Source organism: Drosophila virilis, chromosome 5 (genome assembly GCF_030788295.1).
Source record: "Drosophila virilis strain 15010-1051.87 chromosome 5, Dvir_AGI_RSII-ME, whole genome shotgun sequence".
Taxonomy (NCBI): domain Eukaryota; kingdom Metazoa; phylum Arthropoda; class Insecta; order Diptera; family Drosophilidae; genus Drosophila; species Drosophila virilis.
In genome coordinates, this window is record NC_091547.1 from 22,315,553 (window position 1) to 22,336,171 (window position 20,619).

General features: G+C 36.4%; 3 protein-coding genes and 1 long non-coding RNA gene across 4 annotated transcripts in view; 2 read left to right on the top strand and 2 right to left on the bottom strand.

Annotated features, from left to right (window-relative positions):
• Positions 1-20,619, top strand: part of LOC138911392 (uncharacterized) — a 69,564-nt gene that overhangs the window by 23,319 nt on the left and 25,626 nt on the right. The window lies entirely within an intron of this gene.
• Positions 13,160-14,515, top strand: Obp56a (Odorant-binding protein 56a). The gene is made up of 2 exons (XM_002049083.4): positions 13,160-13,314; positions 14,064-14,515. Exons 1-2 carry the CDS (start codon positions 13,255-13,257, stop codon positions 14,418-14,420), a joined length of 417 nt encoding a protein of 138 aa, XP_002049119.1. The 5' UTR covers positions 13,160-13,254; the 3' UTR covers positions 14,421-14,515.
• Positions 15,155-15,776, bottom strand: Obp56b (Odorant-binding protein 56b). Its single transcript, XM_002049082.3, has 2 exons — positions 15,659-15,776; positions 15,155-15,605 (listed from the first exon to the last, which is right to left on the bottom strand). The coding sequence occupies exons 1-2, from the start codon at positions 15,716-15,718 to the stop codon at positions 15,246-15,248; spliced, it is 420 nt and encodes a 139-aa protein (XP_002049118.1). The 5' UTR covers positions 15,719-15,776; the 3' UTR covers positions 15,155-15,245.
• On the bottom strand, positions 16,579-17,598 carry Obp56c (Odorant-binding protein 56c). The gene is made up of 2 exons (XM_070210273.1): positions 17,469-17,598; positions 16,579-17,381 (listed from the first exon to the last, which is right to left on the bottom strand). Exons 1-2 carry the CDS (start codon positions 17,535-17,537, stop codon positions 16,701-16,703), a joined length of 750 nt encoding a protein of 249 aa, XP_070066374.1. The 5' UTR covers positions 17,538-17,598; the 3' UTR covers positions 16,579-16,700.

Here is a 20,619-nt window from a genome sequence, read left to right on the forward strand (position 1 = left end):
GCCACTCAATCGCTTTGCACACTCATATGTGCTGCATACTTATAGGCAGCTATCTATATATCGGAAAGGAACGCTAAGATATGTATGTACTATTTTGGAATTAATTAGGGAAATTAATATTTTAAAATAAGTATAACATCGAATATAATATATACTAAATGAATACTAAAGATAATCTTGACTTGACTGCAAGAGCTTGAATATGTATTGCAACCGGAAAGTCGCTGGTTGAGTGGAAAGTCGTCGGTTCGAATCAAACCTGAAATATGCATAGCAAGCGAAAAATCGCTGGCTCAATTCGTAAATTCGTAATTCGTAAATACGCACATCAATAGGGGAAAGTCCCTGTTATAATTCCAGCAACAAATTTCAACTAAAATAATTGTATATTTAAGTCTAATGAAAATTCATTTTTATAAATTAACAATTCAATATTAACAAATACCTTCAACATTATTCAGTGGACCCAGCGCCACGTAAATTCTTGTAGAAATTCATATAATATTAAAAAAATATTCTTCAAAGCAAGCTTTACATTGTTAAACGCGAATAAATGTAAAATAAAAAGAAAAAAAAATATTGCTCATTAAATGAATTTAAACAATGATTAATCGTCTCTTTAACAATGCTGATAATAGCCTACCTTCACCTACCTCACACCTTCAAGTTTATCTATATAAGTACAAGGCCAGGCTAAAAACCAACTTTTACGGGCTTTTCCAACTTTGACAGTTAACTGGCGTTTGAAAAAGCTTTGCCATGATATATAAATATCTAATGAACCTGGCAAATCGATAGGGTTGAATTGACCGCAGCATAACGAACATTTTACTTTTAAATTTGTCAACGGCTTTAAGTGAAAGAAATGCCACCACCACCAGGACCACATGGACCAGCCGGACCAGGAGCTCATAATCCAGGCGGACATGGACATGGTCCCGATCATGGACACAAGCCGAATCCACCGCATCAGGCCCCAGCGCCTCATCATCATGGACCGCCAGGACCTCCACACCATCCCCATTAAAACAACCCACCTCCAGTGTATTGGGACTAGGACTAGGACTTTATTTATATTTATCTTTAGTTTTTTCGAGTCCTTTAATAAATAAAAGAAGATGTAACTGGCATATAAATAATTTTATTTATATATTTTCTTGAATTTTGTAATAAAAATGTAAATATGCTGATAAAAAGTAAACGGGTTTTTCATACTTCAAAAAAACTTGTATTTAATATATAAATACTGGTATGTAAGTACCGGTATATAAATACTGGAGGATAAATACTGATATGTTAATATTGGTATATACATTCCGGTATTTTATACTGGGATATAAATACAGGTATATGCATAGTGGTACATAGATATATGTGTATTAATACAGATGTACAAATACTGATAAATACTGGTATATATAATGAAATGCAAATATTAGCATAACTGAAAAAGGTAAACCTGTATTTTCAACTTACTCTCAAAATGCATGTGGTATAAATATTTGAATATATACAAATGGAATATATATAAATGCTTTTTATTTATTAACTCTTTTCTTACTTTGAATCCTTTTATAAAACATTTGTTGATAAATATATATATATATATCTAACTTAAAGTCAAAATACAAATGGTATATATGTACAGTATATACATATATATATACTATATAAGTTCTGGTATTCTTTAAATATACTTTGTGTGAATCCTTTTAAGCTGGAGCTGGTATATGTATAATGATATTCAAGTTATATTTCTTAGTTTTAATTGAATTCTAATAAAATTTTTTAATCAAAAAACCAGTTTTATCGTCGGTTCGAAGTCCTTTAAAATCGTTCAAGCTGGTTCCGGTTGAAATTTTCCTACACTTTCGCCTTGCCTTACTAATAACTGAAAATAGATTTTAAAAATATTTTCGTTCTATCAATTATCTTGTCAAAAAATACCTTTTACGGGGATTTTCCAAAACAAAACAATACTCCAAGCTGTTCATGACAAACTTGCTTGTTTATTAAACGTTGCTAATAAACATGACATAAACTGAACTGGCTAGCTTAATAAACAAACAATTGATTAGGGCGAGAAACCCGCATTGATTAGATAAGTCTTATCTCAAGACCATAAAAATACGAAGTGTATTATAATATTATAAAACCTGTGCAGACCCAGTTAAGTGAGTTCAGTTGAGCAAAGTAACTCCAGTCGTTCGCATTTAGAAATTGCTCAAGGCCAAATATAAGCAATGCACCCGCACGGACCTCCACCACCGCATCATCACGGACCGCCGCCTCCGCACCACCATGGCCCGCCGCCGCATCACCATGGACCACCGCCGCCGCATCATCATGGACCACCGCCGCCGCATCACCATGGACCTCCTCCACCGCACTATTGCCCGCCGCCGCATCATCATGGACCTGGACCACAACCGCGTTAATGTAGCATAACCCAATCTCTGGAATACCAGGCCATATACAATTTATGTATATAATTTGGTTTCATATAACTTTACTATATGAAATCGTTCTTAAGCTCTCAAGCATATTTATATAGTTTAAATATTATACCACATGAAAACTAATTTTTATATTCAACCATTTAATAAATAATACATTTAAAGAAATAAAATAATTACAGAACAAAACAAATGCCTTAAGAAAGCTCTTAAGTTCTTTTTTAATAAAAATATGAGGCAGAATATCTGTTGGAATGTGCGCATAGAAACCTAAGGAAACAGTCTGGTATTCAGTATCAGATATATCAAGTAATTGAGGCCTTTCATAGTATATTTTTTTCTTTCGTTTTTGAATATGAAAATGAAATGAATATTTCTCCAATATATATCTATTTTGTTTAAGATTTTTGTTGCATACTGTGCTAATTAGTATTTGATTTACAATCATTTTAATCATTTTTCATACGATGGGAGAGGAAGAAGAATAATAATATTTATGTGGAACAAGAGAATGTAAATAAGGAAATATGAAAAAGAAATTTGTCACAATTTAAGAGTGTCGAAATATTATTTGTCAACATGGTCGCAGCTTTATACAATTGAATATATAATATTATATTTTCAAACAAGAAAATATGTAAGAATAATACCATTATTAGTCAAACTTAGATAAAAGCGGACACCTCATATCTGATTATTTCTTATCTATTGAGGTTTATCTAAAAGTCAGTTATTAGCAGGGTTTTCCAAACTTTTAACTGTGTATGACTAAAAATATTTACATGCTTAATTGCTATTACTCATGATATGTACCCAAATATTTGTTATATTGATTAGCAGAATATTCGACTTAAGATTAGATAAGGCTTATCGTGAAATATGCCGGGTATAAATTCATAATATGGTTTTTGTGGCAGCTATCTGAGGGTTTAGTTAGCACCTGAAGCTCGCGCGTAACGCACGTGAAGTCAACAAATTTGAAAGTTAAGTCAAAAAAAAAAAATGCCACCGCCACACGGAGGACACGGGCATGGAGGACACGGACATGGAGGCCACGGGCATGGCGGCCCACCACATGGCGGACATGGACATGGACATGGACATGGGCATGGACCACGACCTTGCATTTGCTGCACGATTTTATAGAATATATCTCTAAGGCGCGCGCCACACACGACGTATGGAATTTAGAAAAGAATTACTATGTAGTTTTAATGTGTTAATAAAGTATAAAGAGAGAAAGTTGTTAAATGAATACGAAGTAAAAGTGATTGTTAAACAGCTGTTTAATTAGTCAAATCAAGTGGCCTCAGCAATTAATGAGTGGCTAATCATTATGCCTAAATACTTTAAAACCACAAAAGCCGCTTACGCAGCGGTTACTTTTATAAGCATACATATATAAATTATATATATATGTATGCGTGTGTGTGTATGTATGTGTGGCCTTGCGTGTCGAATTCTGCCCAGCACATGTGTGGGTGGGCGCGCTCTGCACACACACACACACACACACACACACACACACCTACACCGCTTTAATTTATAGCAGTCAAGTTGGAGCAGACCAGAAGACATACAAGTGCCATAAATTTTGGCAAAGGAACACATTATTTATACTGTCAACTGGCTATATTTGAAACGGAATCCAACGCTACAATATACTACCTATAAATAAGTGCATTACCCGGCCAAAAAAAAAAAAAAAAAAAATGGAGCAGAAGACGGGACGCAAACCCGTAACAAGTAGCGCTCATTTTGGTATAAGTCTTCATTAGCGGTTAAAAGGCTGACCTACAATGGGGGCCAGCTAACTGGCGATGCCAATGGGTTTTTCATACGCATTGAACTGTCGCCGCAGCGTTAAAGCCGGAAATGCCCGAAACAACAACAATGAGTCAAGCGAGCAACAACACAAACAACAACAATGCCGTATGCGCTGAAAAGGACGAGCCAGGCGAGGAAGGCAACAACGACGGCGGCCAAAAGGAAAATGCTTAAAGTTCAAATTAAGCACAACAGCTGGCGAAAAATTGAATTGAAGGCAACAACAGCAGCAGCAGCAGCAGCAGCAGCAACAGAAACAACAACAACAACAGCCACAATGTCGCTGTCCCACGCGCCCCCGCTCCGCTCGCCAACCAAGCCAAAGCATTTGAACGACAACAGGCAACGAGGCTGCTAAGGAAAAACCAAATAAAAAAAGAAACAATATATATACATATATAAATATAAAGGAAAAACCCGAAGCATGCTTCAAGGCGCCGAGGCGGCAAATACACGATCTAAACTCGTGCCAACAGCTGGCAAAGCGAGAGAGGCGAGAGAGAGAGGAAAAGAGCGCGCGTACTCAAAAAGCGAGAGCGCAAGTTATTCAGAGAGCCGCACAGTGGCGCCACATGCTAGTTGAGCGTTCAGTTTGCGTACTAAGCAACGCATGCGCCCATCCATTGAGTCAAAATATAAACAGAGAGCATTAGGTACAATTCGACCAAATTGTGTTTTAGTATTTTGTAGAATGCTTCGAGGTTTGGGTGCCAACATTTCATTGCCAGCTTGATAAGAGGTCCGTCATTTTATTTATGCCTGATACGAGTACGAGTAGGAGTACAACTACGAGTACTTGTATTGCCGGTAAGAGCCAAATATCTTATCTGCAAAAAAATTGCAAGGGTAACAAACGAGCAATTGTTAGAGGCAAGTGCATATTGTGTATAGCTTTAGCTGCTTGGGCTTAAAGAATTAAGGCATTCGAGTATTTGGTTATGTGCTTCAGAAACTTGTCATATTATAAATAGGTGTGATTAAAGTTAAGATAAGATAAATATATTAGCTTTGGTTGAGAAAAGTTTTTCGTAGTGCTTTGCACTGGGCCGTTTGCAATTTTATAACAATATTAGACCAATTGCTTAACACGTTTGCCGTGAGAGCGCAATTATTCTTTCAAAACTGGTTGAACATGAAAAACCAACTGATTTCATTGTGTACAAATTACTGGATATAACAATATTAATTTATAAAAAAAATATTAACAAATAAAATAAGAATACAAATTAATTATTAATAAATTTATAAATAAATTAAAATGGTCTTTTGAAAATTGTAAAAAATCTATAAGAACATTTAAAATAGAATTTTATAATTAACAAATTAAATTACTTTATTGAAAAAAATGAAACCATTAAAATCAAGATACGATCCAAAATCTGGGCACATTTATGTAAAAAGTGGGCGAGACATTGAATATAATAATTAATTAGTACTATTATAATAATTATTACTTTCATTGTTCATTTTATAACTTATTTGTATTATCATTATTATTGATATTATTATTATTATTATTATTATTATTATTATTATTATTATTATTTTAATTAATTAACAATATGTCGCAATCAGCTATTTTATGAATTATAACTTCAACTTAGTCTAAGAGACATAAAAAAAATTTACATAAAAAAAATATAAAAATTATATTTAGGTTTATCTATACCTATTAAAAATCCCCATGCACACATATGCAACAGTGTGTTTTACCTCTGCGTAAACTTCAGCTTTTCCTTTAAAAATAAAATTAATTCTCTTACCTTGCGATTCGCTTAATTTGCAACGCAGCATTTAATTATGTACTCGGCAGTTGCATTATGCTGAAAAGTGCTCGGCAATAATGCTGGCCATATATCCTAAGCATGTAATTATAAATGTGTGTGTTGGTGCTGCCTGTTGGCCACGCCCACTGTTTAAGTACGGGCTGCTAGTGCATAAATTATGTTAGGCCAAAGTGCAAGCAAAGTTATTTGCAACATAAACCTTGCCACGCACACGCACTCATACAAACACACAGCGACATAGAGCCTTGGTTTGTTAGAAAGATTAACGCGTGCATTTTGTTTTTTATGCCAACAGCTCATAAAAACACGCCAGCACACACGCACACACACACACAAGTAGAGATACTTATGCTAAGCCGTCTGCGCGCAGCGTGAACAAAAAAAAAAAACAAACTGCAACGGAAGCTGCGCCTCCGTCATGTGCTCGGGCGTTGTCACTTTTAGTAAGGCGGCTGCAGGAAGGGGCGTGATTGCAACAGAACGAATGCAGCAGCGACTGCTCATGGCGGCCACTTCAGCGACAATAATAAGCGCCACAACAGCAGCGTCAGCGGAAGCAGAAGGCGACGGCACGGCGACGGCGACGGCAACGGCAACGACTGCCCCTAGAAGGTACGAACCGTGGCGTCTGTTAATGATAATGATGACAGTGTGTCGCCGGCTTTGCTGCTCCTGCTGCCGCTGCTGCACTTGCTCCTTGTGCTGACGCTAACGCTGTAGGACACTCGGCGCGCTAGTTAAAGTTTTAATTTGGCATATTATAGTGGCTGTAGTGGCGCAGCATGCGCTCGTTAGATACGGATATGGATATGAGCATATGGTATTATGTGAATACAAGTGCGCATGGAGAAGCTTACATACCACAGACCAAAAAAAAAAAATAAAAATAAAATGTGGCTAGTGAAACCAGCAACACTTGAGCTTGAAACAGCTGGCATTGAGCCGGAGCAAAATAAATGAGAAAAGGCTAAAGAGCATACTTAGCCCCCGGAATGTGCATATAAAAGAAATAGATAACAGAGCTCAAGAACTCAATTAAACAGAAGACTTTTAATTACTTGCTATCAGAAGCCTGTCAAAACTCTAGCTATTTTTTTTTATAATTATTTTTCGAACGAGTTATTGATTGTGCACCTAAATAGATGTTGTTTAAGATTCTCAATTCTTATGTTTTATGTTTCCTATTTTCTAGAATATGTTTTTCGTTTTCTGAAATATTTTTTTTAATTTTTTAATTTTTAGGGACTAATATCTTATCAATTATTAATTTTTAAATTTATTATAAATACTTTCCTAAAAAATGTTCTTAAAAAACAATTAGGAAGTTCTTAAAATTTTGTATGTTTTGGTATTTGTAGAATTGGTTTATTTTAATTTTGAAAAAAATTGAATTGAAATTTGAAAAGCAACTTATAGTTTTTTTTTTTTATTTTTAAGCATTTAATATAAAAAATGCCAATTATGAATTGATAAATATTTTGAGCTCTTGTTATTTTTTTTAAATGTTTTTAAGAAATTATGATTTTATTTATAATCAAACTTTCTGTTTCCAGTTTAAAAGTGAACCTTTCCAATTTTGGAGACAAAATCATTTTTAGTTTATTTCTGAGCTCAAATTTAAAGACACCATTTTTTTTTAAATTAATGTAATATATATTGTTTTCTTACTTAATATAATACCATGACTTCGCCGAATTCGATTTTTAAGTTTAATAGCATTTTGGCATTTAACTTTGTTTAGCAAGAAAGTCTACTTGATTTTCTGTATTTCTTATTTTTGGGAATTTAATCTAAATCTAATTAATTAGATCTAAGCCTAAAGGGTTATTTAATGGTTTTATGATGATGGCGATTTTAACAATGTCCTCTTAACACTAGACTATTCTCTATCTCATTTAATGCTAGGTTATTTTCTTAGTTGTGACATCTTTTTTTTCTATTTATTTCTTTCATCACAATTTTTAATAAAATGGACTTAATGCAACAGCCAATAAGGAGAACTACATCATATATAGATAGCTTTGTAACAAGTTTCAACGGAAACCGAAAAGGGACCGTATAACTCATGTCATCAGCCAATTACTTAAAAAACTAAATTCAACTTCTATTAAATTCTAATTTTAGCAAAAGTTCTTTTGCATCAAATCTCTTGTGTTGATTTGTCATGGGCTTGGCTTGGGGATTTCAAAGCTGTGCCCAGCTCACACTTTAAGCCATTTAGCAAATTATGTGCGAGTTCCTTTAACCCTTGAGTGAAACAGCGCACAAAGCAGCGACAAAAGCAAAGGCAAAGCTAAGACGAAAAAAAAAGGAAAACGAGAAAGAAAGAGCAGGGAAACTGGGAGAACATTTTTTGGCAAGCATTTTCAATTCAATCAAACGCCCACTAAGAGAAATGCAAATACCCAAAAGACAGACTCACAAAACACACGCACACACATGCGTATATATATACAAGCACACACATACGCACATGTTGGCATTTAAATAAAAATAAACATGGCAAATGGTTAGAAATACTTTGAAACACTTTTAAGCATCATTACATTAGCAAATTTTTCTCTTTGCTATGCAGAAAGGGCACTGAAACAGGCACGCGTTTCAGGGGGCATGCGGCAAGGGGGCATGGCTGCAGAAAAGGGGGCAGCGACAGCATAACAAACATGCACACAAAAGCGAAATGTTGGCGTAAGAGATTTTTCTGTGCAAAATGTGGGCGTAACTCATGCTGCTGCCTTGCAATTTTATTACATTCGCAAATGGTGTGTGTGTGTGTGTGTGCGTGTGTAAGTGTGTGTGATTTTGGTGGGCGTGGCCAGCAGCAGCAGCAGCAGCCATAACAAACGTACGACAAAACACATTATGGCCACTTCTTTTTCAGCGGACTTTTCGTGGCATTTTCTAATTTGCATTTAACACAAATGTAATTATTGACAAAGGGCAAAACGCTCTGACAACATGTGAACCGCCAGGCAACAGCAATAGCAACCACAACCAGCACCACCACAACCACCAGCAGCACCACCAACATCGGTTTCTATGTAATTGTCGTTATAATAAATAACTTCAACTGTCCAGCACTTGACACTTGACATCAACTGCAACGGAAGTAGCACACAAAAAAGTACGAGTCCGAACAATTTAAATTAGTAAACTCCTTGTCAATATGCCCTGTAATACCTGACAAAGATATAAGCTTGTAGAAAATTGACTTAAATATGTTTCTAAACATATTAAACTGTTTGCTTGACTGACTGAATGACTGACTGACTGATTGATAGGAAGCCAACATTTTCACTGTAGTTACTTTATGTTATGAAGGTGCACGCGGGGTTTGCGGAGAACCCGCGAAAAACGTTTGAATGAAACTTGCTTGTGATAAAAATAACTTTGAGCATGGAGCTTTACTTGATTTAAATGGTTACAAAACTACGCAATATAAAAATAACGGAAATACTTATATAAAATCTTATTTATACAAGAACAAATAAAAATATTTTATTTGGAGTAAATACATTACAACTGAACAAATGCTAAGGATAAAAATTCTAAAAGGAATATATTGTTATAATATACTAGATTTATGTGCCTGGTAAATAGGTATTTCATAGAAATAGAAATCTGAAACCTAAGGTAATATGAAAATCGGAATAACTTGTTTGTTTCTGAATGCCAAACATTTATAATTTGTGTGTAAGTAAATGTGTTTTCATTCAAATTGAGTGTCTCAACTGGACATCACCTGCACATGGAATATACCCCTTTAAAGCTCTGCTGCAGGGTATAAAACCACCGAACTCAACTCGACCGCATGCAAAGCGCCAGAAAAACAGCGCCGCATATTTCAAACGGGACACATGTAAAAATGCTGAAGCGCTGATAAGGACATTAACATTTGCACAAACACACACACACACACACACACACACACACACATACACACACAAGCGAAGTTGAGGAGCAACTAATGGGGAATACGTAGTAAATGGTACTCGGTCGGAACTTTGCATTCGAATGCGAAAACATCAACAAAAAATCAGCTTTTCCGCGTCGCTTTTGACACGCAAATTTATAACAGCAGCAACAGAAACTTGTTGTGCTGCCCACCACAATACCCACCCGACCAACAAAAAATACAAAAAAAAAAGCAACAACAATCCGTAAAATTAAATGTTGAAATAATATATATAAATAAAAGGCTACAAATTTTTAACGCATACAAATGCAATTTAAATTTACTTATTTAGAACCCCGCGGGAATTTCAAATTATTTGCCTTTTCACGCAAATTTAGCGACCATTTTTCTCCAAAGCACAAACAAAAAATAAATAGAAAGAGGGGAAGTCCCCCTTTTAGACAGGTGGCTACCAAATTGGAGTTTACATAGTTATGTGGGCGGAGGGGCAGTAGCAGAAGGGGGCAGAGCGGCATGGGGCGCCCTCTGACATGTGCTGCACAAGTTTTTCGGCTGAGTTTTTGGACGATTAGAAAATGCTTCAGAGCAAAGTAAAACCAAAAGGCTCTGACAAATGCCCAGACTTGTTGTTGTTAATGTTGTTGTTGTTGTTGTTGTTGCTGCTCCTGTGGTGATTAATGACGTCGAATGCTGTAAATGCAGACAGCGGGGGCAACGTGCGGGTGGCCGCCATCCTTGGCAGCTTAATTTAAAATGAAAATTGTACTTAATTTCTAGCGTAGCTTAGCAGGCGACTTGGGTCTCTAGCTGGCTGGGCGGGCAGAGGCGGGGAAAGACAGCTGCTGTTGCTTATAGATTAAGACAGAGAGAAAGAGAGAGAGAGAGAGAGAGAGAGCAAGACACAGCTTATAGAAAAGCCATTTGGCAACTCGCCCCACAATCAAGCACAGCTCATTGTCTGGCCAGGTTTTGGAATCTATGACTCTATTTATAAGGCTTTACACTTAATTCAAGTACTAAGCAACGTACATCATTTAAAGCTAGGCCTCACACTTAAATCTGTCATAAATGGGCAAGATGAGTCTTATAAGGTTAGAGTTAGGTTGGAGTTAAGCAAAGAAATTTCTCCAAAAATAATCTATTAAATATTCAACATTTTTGATAAAAGTTGAACTCGTTGATATAAACAAAAACTTTTTTATAAGGAATACAAAAAAAAAAAAAACGAAAAACAACAGTTTACATTTATTATTATTATTTAAAGCCGAATATTATATTTTATACGAAGATTGCAAAATTATTCAAATAATATAATCTTAATAGAATTTCAGCAGATAATAGAATAATATATAAAAAAATAAAAAAACATAGCTACACAAATAATAATAAAATAGAATAATAATAATAATAATAATAATAATAAAAATAATAATAAAAATAAAATATAATAAAAAAATAAAAATAATAATAATAATAATAATATTTTTGCTAGCTTCAATTTCTTTTAAAACAATGTTTAAAGCTTTTATTAAGAATTTTTTCAGTTTTTTATAAATATGGAAAAGAACAGACTGCATTTTTTTTTAGCAATATCTATGTTATTAAAAATAATATTACATGAATCATGAAATCATAAAATAATTTTAACAAGAATAAATTTCAAAAATTTACTATTTAACTACTTTTTCCCAATATATACAAAATGTTCATTTAGAATAAAGGTCTAATTGGTTTGCAGGCCGATCTAAAATTTAATTTTCAATTAAAAATTTAAAATAAATTTATTTTAGGTTAGGTTTAACTTTCTTTCCAAGTGCATGCGAAGTGGACACATTGTTAAATTGCTGTAAACATATGTCCCTTATATATATGTCTAAATTATCGACATTCTACTTTCAAGATTTCAATTTTGAAGTTTGTTCAGCGAACCGCAAACAAATTGAATTAAGATTACCACGTGAGGATTTCAAAGAATTTACACAAAGTCAAACAAGCTTTAGTTTATTATTATTATTATTATTTGAGTGTTTGTGTGGGTGTGGCTGTGGATGGGTGGGCGGTTGGTTTGTTGGGCGCAAAGCGTTGGCAATTTTCAATCGCAATCTGTATTTTTTTCTTGTTTTTGGTTTATTTCTTTCGAGCAAAAGCTACTTTATTTTGACAGCAGACAAACAAATGTCAGAATTGAAATTAAAAGGGAAGCAGCGACAGGCAGACAAGAGCGGGAAAAACTTGGTGAAAAACATGAAGAAGAAGCGGCAGCAGCAGCTAGAAGTGGCAGCCGCATTACGCATCAGCGACAGCTACTGCCAACTCTCTCTCTCTCTCTCCCTCTTACCCTCTCACTCTCTCTCTCTTTCCCTACACCTACACGCATTGCTCTGCTGACTTTCTTGCATTCCCGTATTTGCTTTGGTTTTCCTTTGTGTGTGTGTGCGTGTGTATTTTTTTGTTGTTTTTGTACATTTCACACAGCGTGAAATTTTCTAAATGTCATTTTGTTGTCATCTCGTGGATAATAAGATTACAACTACGTTGAAATAATAGGATTCAAATGAAAAAACTTTGCCGTCGTCTGTCTTTTACTTCTGCTTCAGCTTCCTCATCCACTGCCACTTCTTCTTGTGCTCCTTTGACTTTTCCTCGCGCATTTCAACTTTCAATACGACTTACACCTCGCACTCAGATATATATCTCAAAAGTCCCCAGTCCAAAATGTGGGTGAGATTCTTGGCAAAGTGCAAAGTTTTCATTTGGTCGCGCTGATTGAGTAGTGCGATAATGATTAAGCAGCTGCCAAGTAACTACCGCTAAAGCTGTACCCAAAATGAAATAAAATCAAAACATACTTCGATAAAATAAACATAATTCGGTAAAAGCAGACTAATGATCTTGAGACCACACTTCAGACGTCTGCACAATGCCCGTCTGCATGCATAATTGATTCGATCGTTCGTCTTAAATGTGCCAAAGCAAAACTAGAAGAAAAATAGGTTTGCTTTCATAGCTCCCGCCCGCAGGCTAGAAGTTGACGAAAGTACTTGCCATTATGGCAACCAAAAAAAGACCTTAAACAAAAGTAGATAAATAAAACTACAAGCTGGCAAAAAAGCGACAGCTTGAATAGATCACTGCCGCAGGCCCATTAAAATACAAACCGGCTTTCATTACTGCAAAATTCGACTATAAAAGCACAGCGCGCCGCTCCACACAGCATCAGAACTTCTTTAGCGTTCTAACAAGTCATAAGTACATAAAAAATATAAAAATGAATCCCATTTTTGTGATCACTTTGAGTGCTGTGTTTGTGGCTCTGGCTATGGCATCGGTAAGTAGAAATAATAAATCAGAAGAGAAGTAAAAGAAGCTAGAAATAATATTAGAAAAAAAGTTGGCACTGACCCTTAAGGAAAAAAGCAGAAAAAAGAAATAGGTTATATTTGTATATAGAAATAGAAATGATATCACAACTATTATATATACAATCAAATAATTAGATAAGTTGAGGGTATATAATATTTCGAATAAAATGTGAATCTGTTAGTAGAAATAATAGATCAGGCGACAAGTACTTAAGTTTAAAGTCAACAAAAATAAGAAAAGAGTAGTGATATTTTAAGAACTATAAGATAAAAAGTAAATCAAATAATAAGTGAAGTAAAGAAGAATAAAAGAAGTAATGAAAAAAACCGAACAATATTGCGAATAATATACGATTCTGAAACTGTTATAATAGGATTAGATGTAGGAAGAAAAAATTTAAGGAAAAAAATGTGAAAAAAAAGTAGAAGAGGGAAGAAATGAGATGAGTTACACAAATATCAAAAGATATAGGTATTACAGAAAATAAGAGAAAATTAAAGAACAGTAATGAGATATAAATTTAAAAAGAAAAAGAAGTGTTAATGGATCTTCTATACAGATATAATAAGATTCCAGTTCATTTAAAAAGAAAGTACAGTTAAATCCAAAAGGTGCTTTCGAATAAAAGAGTCGGAGCTAGCATATACTTATATCTAATAGATACAGAAACTGATTTCGATCTGTTTTCACCCATTACCACACCCAAATGCACAGCCCATTGAGCTGACCGAGGATCAAAAGGCTTTGACCAAGCAGTATGGTGAGCAGTGCGCCAAGGAGGTCAACCTGACCGAAGAGGAGGTCGCCAAGGTGAAGGCCAAGGACTTCAAGAGCCCCAGCGAGAATATCAAGTGCTTTGCCAACTGCTTCTTCGAGAAGGTCGGCACACTCAAGGACGGCGTTGTCCAGGAGGAGGTTGTTCTTAAGAAGCTCGGCGCACTTATTGGCGAGGAGAAGACACGCGAGGCGCTGACCAAATGCGGTGGCATTAAGGGCGAGAATAACTGTGATACGGCAACTAAATTGCACGAATGCTTCGAGTCCTTCAAGCCCATCGAGGTGCAGGCTTAAAGCAGCGACCAGCACATGCTGACAAATTGTAATTAATTTATGCGTGCATTGAAAAACAATAATAATAACTATATATCATAATAGACAAAACAAAAGGTGTTTGTGTGTGTGAGGGTGGGTGTATGTGCGTGTGCGTGTATCAGTTAACCAAACGGACTTTGCTGCCTTCCAAATGCACTGCTCGGCGAGCATGTTTTTCACTGGTAACAAACTGTTCTTTTGAAATGCATTTTTCCCATCATATAGAGCATGAGAAACAACTGAATTTGGCAGCGAATGTTTCAGTATGTTTTTTATAAAAGTCCTATACATAAGCCGCCAACTGCTGATGTTTTGCCTTACTAGGTGCTGAAAAGGGCATGTGCTTATATAAACATTATTGTTTAGAAATGTGCAAATAGATAGCGAAGCTTTTGGGACAAGTTAAATGCAACCCATGGTCCATTTGGGTGCTTGCACTCACTCGCTGGGATGCGTCACAGTTTGTCACAGCTTAATTGCAGCTTTACTGGCCTCTGGACTGGGCATAAGCCAGCAGCTTAAATGGATTATGTGCACATATTTGTACACACATATATACATATATACTTGCTATATAAGTTCTTCCATTTGTGTGCGTGTGTTTGAGTATATGTATTGGCTCATTTGCCATTTTCAATTTGCATAATTAAATGCACAATGCGCGTGCCCACCATCATGATTATGCGGCAAATGCGTTAATATTGTAAAATAACTTTATTATTTAACGGATTTCATTGCGTGATTGCCGCTGTTCGCTTATCATTTATGCAAAGTGCACCGTTTGACCCTTAAATCCTTGCCCCTTTATGCCTTGAGTGCCTTGACCATGCACTGCTCAAAGTTGTAGGCGAAATCGCAGCTGTTGGCGGACTTTGCAACGCTTGTGCCACAGCTGGCCAATTGGGTCTTGATCTTGTCCAGCGGTGCTTTGTTGAAACGCATCTGGGTAAATTTCAGTATGTTCTCGCTATTGGGCTTAGCGTCGGCTGTCACTAGGCCCATTTTCTGGTACAGACAATTGTGATAGCACTTGTAAGCCTCAGAGGCGTTGGCCACCTCCTTTTCGGCTGCGATTTGTGCGGCCTCCGCGTCGGGTACTTTCAGCTCCTTGATGCAAGCCTGCTGTTTCTCCTTATAGGCAGCCAAGTCTGCAGCACTCTGCGACTGTGTGTGATGCTTAGCTATAAAAATCGTTCTGAGACATTTAAAATACTTACCAGAACCAGCTCGTAGAGAGAGAACACTACAAAAACAACCACAAATATCTGAACTTTCATCTTGTTACGAATGTTTAGAACTGATTTTTGTTGTACTAGTGCAAGCTACTTATATAGTCAAAGCTGCATATATTAGCTGCTTTTGTAGTTCACCGAATTATAAAAATACTTTTAATTAAGTTATTAAATTTCAATTTTGTTTTAATTTTCGCAATAATGGCGTACAATTGTGCTTGTTCAAATTTCTAACCTAGCGTCAAATTTTTATTTCCTGCATACGTTTCTTTTAATAATTGTGAATTTGATGTATAAACTATTTAATTATTTGGCACGACTATATGCTGAAATTCACACTGAAAATAGCTGGAATTACATTTTTTGGGATGATGTTAGAGACTATGGGATATAATTCTATACCTAGATATGTGTTACAATAACAGCTATGTTAACATGTTATTGAAACATAAAGATATTATACTATGATTATGTTATTCTATGACGCTTTGTTGATAACAGTAATATGTTATAAGTAAATGTAACACTCATCATCTATGTGGGTATATATACCGCCTTGAAACTTTGCATAGGTCCGTCTTACATATGTCGGAACCAACCGGATCTAGTTGTTCGACATCTTATTCTTACATGGCAACATTTTCTGTTTTCTAAAAGTTGCAGTAGGAATATGTTTTCAAGGATATTATATCTTCGACACGCCGAAGATTTATATTTTTATATATTTATAATTTATATATATTAATGTTTGGCCGCTTAAGCCGTTTATTGACCTTTGGACGCCGACAATATATTTTTTCCAAAATGCTATATACCTGGACAATTGTTTTATTATTATTTTTTTTTTTTTATGTACAATTGAGCAGCTCAATTGTAGCCCAAAATTATGCCTTTTTTTTGGTTTATTAGAGCAAGCACAGCCGTAAAGCGTGCCACACATTTTTTATTGCAGCAATAAAACTTTGCCTTACTTTTTGCCACACACACATATGTATATATATGTAAACTATACAGATTATGGTTGAATTTATGCTGCTTGTGCCGTTGTTTCGCTGAAGCGCTGACTGATCTCGTTGGTCTTGTCCGCTTCACTCACAACATTCTCATTCTCATTCTCCTCATTATCCATGGCTGCCGGATCGCCGCCAGTTTCGCTGCGCTCGAGCACCTCGCGCAGTCGCTGCTCCGTCTCCAGATTCTTTAGATGATTGTAGCACAAATGCAACTTATAGGCGGCCTCACAGCGATTCTTGCTGCTCATGTCCCTGCACTCCTTCAGCTCTGGCTTCAGGCGTTGCATGAGGCCCTGCAATTGCATTCGGAATGCCTCCTCTAGCATCATGTCATAGTGCACCAGGCCCAGGCTTTCGTATAGGCAGCGCACAAAACACTGCAGCGGCTCATTACGCTTCAAATCCAGAAATGGTGTCGCATTGCCATAGTCCAAGTCGGGCAGATTATTGCCCGTGCTCAGCTCAGCATCAGCACCGTCGCCAGGTGCCAGGGCCAGTTCGTTCTCCCCGTTGTTGTTATCATTGAAGAGCAGGCTGAGCCGAAAGAATTTCAGCTGTGACATAGACACATCCGTCTCGCGCATGCACGACTGCAGTAGCTCCTGATTTAGCTTAGCTGGAGCCATTCTCTCATTTCGTTCATCCGGTTCGCTGCGGGTCAGGGACATGTTCAGCGAAACAGAGACGGAACGCGCCTGTCTTAGAGAAAGTGATGAGAAAAGGAAAGAAATAGAGTAGTAGAAACCTAGCTCTAGACACTTTCGTTAAAAACTCTATGTTACCCAAGTCAGTTGCGGAATTTCACTGAGACACAGGCTGAGAGCCAACAACAGGGTGACTCGTTTAAACATTTAAATAATTTCTGATAACCTCAAATAATTTCTGAGCACCTTCAAATGCGGTCAGTGAACAACTATGTATATGAGACTCACGCGCTAGACGCATGGCATTTTATAAAGCCAATTTTTGGGATAATTATAAGCCTTAAATGTTATTTAATAGCTGCAATAATATGTACACTTTAATTCTCACACGCCTGAATAGACACTGATCGAAAATGGATCAACAGTATTTAGAGTATGTATATAATGTGAGTGCGAATTTCATGCTCAATGCTTTTAACAGGCAAAGCCATTTTCTGAATAATTTTATAGATTTTAATGAGTGCGATGATAATTTTTAGAAAGGACACAGCTGAGTGCGTAGCCACTGATGACAAGCAATGCTTATATAATGACGCCAAGATAATCCAGATAATAATCTTAAAATAATAAGTGAAACATAGTCATACACTTAACTAAAAGTTAAAATCTTCGTCACATTTACTTGCATATTAATTTTTTCTTTAAAGTAATTTCAACAATTACTTAGGTTATTACATTTGAACGCTATAGAAGGTAAATAACATTTCCAATTGCTTAGTTTTGGCAGAGTTTTCTTTAGGCCAATTACTCAAGCGATTGGAAATTGTTTTTAAGGCATGCGAAGAATGTGTTCTAGGTGTGAGATATTTATTAACTCAACTCGGCTAGCCTTAAAAGCTAAATCTAATTGATGAAGTCGCTAACAGACGTGTGCTGATTAGCTGAAACAGAACACAGAAACATGTATGTCTTTAAGATCAAAGTAAAGACAGCTGAACTGTCAATGCCACAACACCAATACATATATACATATATACATATATATATATATATATATATATATATATATATATATATACATGTACATAACAACCCCCCGAGCGCAGTTTTTATAAAATTAAATTACATTAATGTGAGAACCGCAGGCAGTCAATCCCCAACCACCATGGAAAAGCACATTCATTGAGCCAACTAACAAGGCAGACAAGACAAGCGAAATAAGAAAAGTTGCCCGGCTGGTTGGCGGTTCCGTACGGACTGTAATGCTCGGCTCGACTTGGCTTGGCTGTCTGTCTGCATGTCCGACTGTCTGTCAAGACAAAGGCTAGTGAAGCATCAATGTGTTTGTCCCTTTGGCAGCGTCCACAGAGCACGCGTGTGGGTTTTCTTTGACAAGCCGCCAGCGCAGAAACCACGAGCTGTCTACTTAAATGCATTAGCTGGGCAGCGGGAGGCAGGGGAGAGGGGTCGGGTGTGCGTTGGGGGTGGGTGTGGCAGAGGGTGCTTTTTAATAGACATTAGTAAACGCATCAGTGATTATGCCAAGGCTTTTGTGCAGACAACTGCAACTGAAACGGATGCTAAATGGAAGTGACAGGACAGTCCGTACTGCCAGGAAGTGACAAAATGAATTATAGACGCCCATTCAGCCAGTCAGTCGGCCAGTCAGTCCGTCAGTCAGTCAGACAGATAGTCTGCCTGTCGTTTGAGTCAGAGCTCAGCTACCGGCCTCCCAAATTCCCCAAGCGTTTGTCCTTTATATGCGAAACCTAACGTAACGTAACGTAACGTATTCACGAAGCGTGCAACCCTATAAAAGGTGTCTACTCCGCCCACCTGCACACATCACTGACCCACTGGCAATTGCAATTGCGCCACGTGCTCAATGAATGTTTAATGATTTGTTAATTGGATTTTGGCTTTTGAACAGAGCCAACAACAGCAACAACAACAACAATGAAAGGTCAAGTCCCAAACATGCGCCTATTCATTTGTAACAAACATTACGCATACGTCGTGTTGATCGCCTTTTGTAAAAGCAAAAAAAGAAATATATATAAAAGAGGGAAAAAGAAAAGCGAAAGTTTTCAAGCGACGCTCATCAATATTTATGCATTGTACAAACGTGCAAATGCCTTCGGGACCAAGGACTTAACGTCTGATGGCGGTCTGACAGCTGCCATCTAATGATGCCCAACTGTTATGCAAATGTTCAGCCAAATGACCTGCACCTGTGCCTAAGTAAATTCTATCTATAAAATAACACACAATACTGCAGAGAAATTAACACTTTTCAGTATTTAAATTTCGTATTTATATATATATGTAAAAGAGTTTGCCCCTAGTAGCTGGTTAACAAGCGATCAACTGAATTTCTTAAGTGTAGCCTTCTCTTGTGTCGAATGTTAGCATTAAGATGAAAGTCTTTGGGGAATTGGACCTACATGTGGGAAGAAAACGATGGCCAAGACATCAATAACAACAACCATATAAGTATGCTTTGCAATAAGCGTTGGACTAACAACTGAGAAGTTGCCGATCTCATCTTACAGCAATTTGCAATGGGTCTATTTTTAAATCCTTGTAGAGAGTATTATAATTTAGCCATGGAATTTGTAACGCATACAAGGAGACATCTACGACCCCATATTTTATATACATATTAAATTTCGTCACATAGAATCAACAGTCGAGTTGATATACCCCTGTTTGCTTGTTTGTTTATGCTTGAACTAGTCTGTCAGTTTTAAAGCTATCGCCAAGAAACTGTTACATATTTTTGTTGAGACCCCTGGGACCCCTCCCTATATCATATAGCTGCCATAGGAACAATCGGTCTAAAAGTGGGTTTCCTGTATCAACATTTTTTTTGCTTTTATAAGATATCTTGAGCAAACTTGGAATTTCTAAGTTTCACTATGTTCCTTACATATATGCAAAATTTTATCTCACATCGCCCGATCATAGAAAGTAGATACTTGATTTTACTTGAATTTACGAGCTGCACTCTTTTTGCATGTCTTTCAAAATCGTAAGAGTATAAAAACTTCGGCTACGTAACTTCCTTATATTTTGAATTTATTTTAATTAGATATTATTCGCAATGAAAAAATTAAAGCGAAATGGACCAGTGTTAAAACTTGCTTGTTTTTCTAGTTTTTTTTTTCGAGTGAATTATATAATTGAAATTTCTTGGTGATTTCATGCACTCTTTTTTGTTTTATCAACTTTTTTAATGTGGTTTTACTTTATCAGAAACTGGTAATGTAGTGTTAAGTACAAACTGGTC

Excerpts from the sequence above, each read along its gene's own strand:
- Obp56a (XM_002049083.4), top strand. The coding sequence starts at position 13,255 with ATGAATCCCATTTTTGTGATCACTTTGAGTGCTGTGTTTGTGGCTCTG. Across the intron at positions 13,315-14,063 it reads TGGCTCTGGCTATGGCATCG|CCCATTGAGCTGACCGAGGA; the intron begins GTAAGTAGAAAT and ends CCAAATGCACAG.
- Obp56b (XM_002049082.3), bottom strand. The coding sequence starts at position 15,718 with ATGAAAGTTCAGATATTTGTGGTTGTTTTTGTAGTGTTCTCTCTCTAC. Across the intron at positions 15,606-15,658 it reads CTCTCTACGAGCTGGTTCTG|TCGCAGAGTGCTGCAGACTT; the intron begins GTAAGTATTTTA and ends CATCACACACAG.
- Obp56c (XM_070210273.1), bottom strand. The coding sequence starts at position 17,537 with ATGTTTAAACGAGTCACCCTGTTGTTGGCTCTCAGCCTGTGTCTCAGT. Across the intron at positions 17,382-17,468 it reads AAATTCCGCAACTGACTTGG|GCGCGTTCCGTCTCTGTTTC; the intron begins GTAACATAGAGT and ends TCTCTAAGACAG.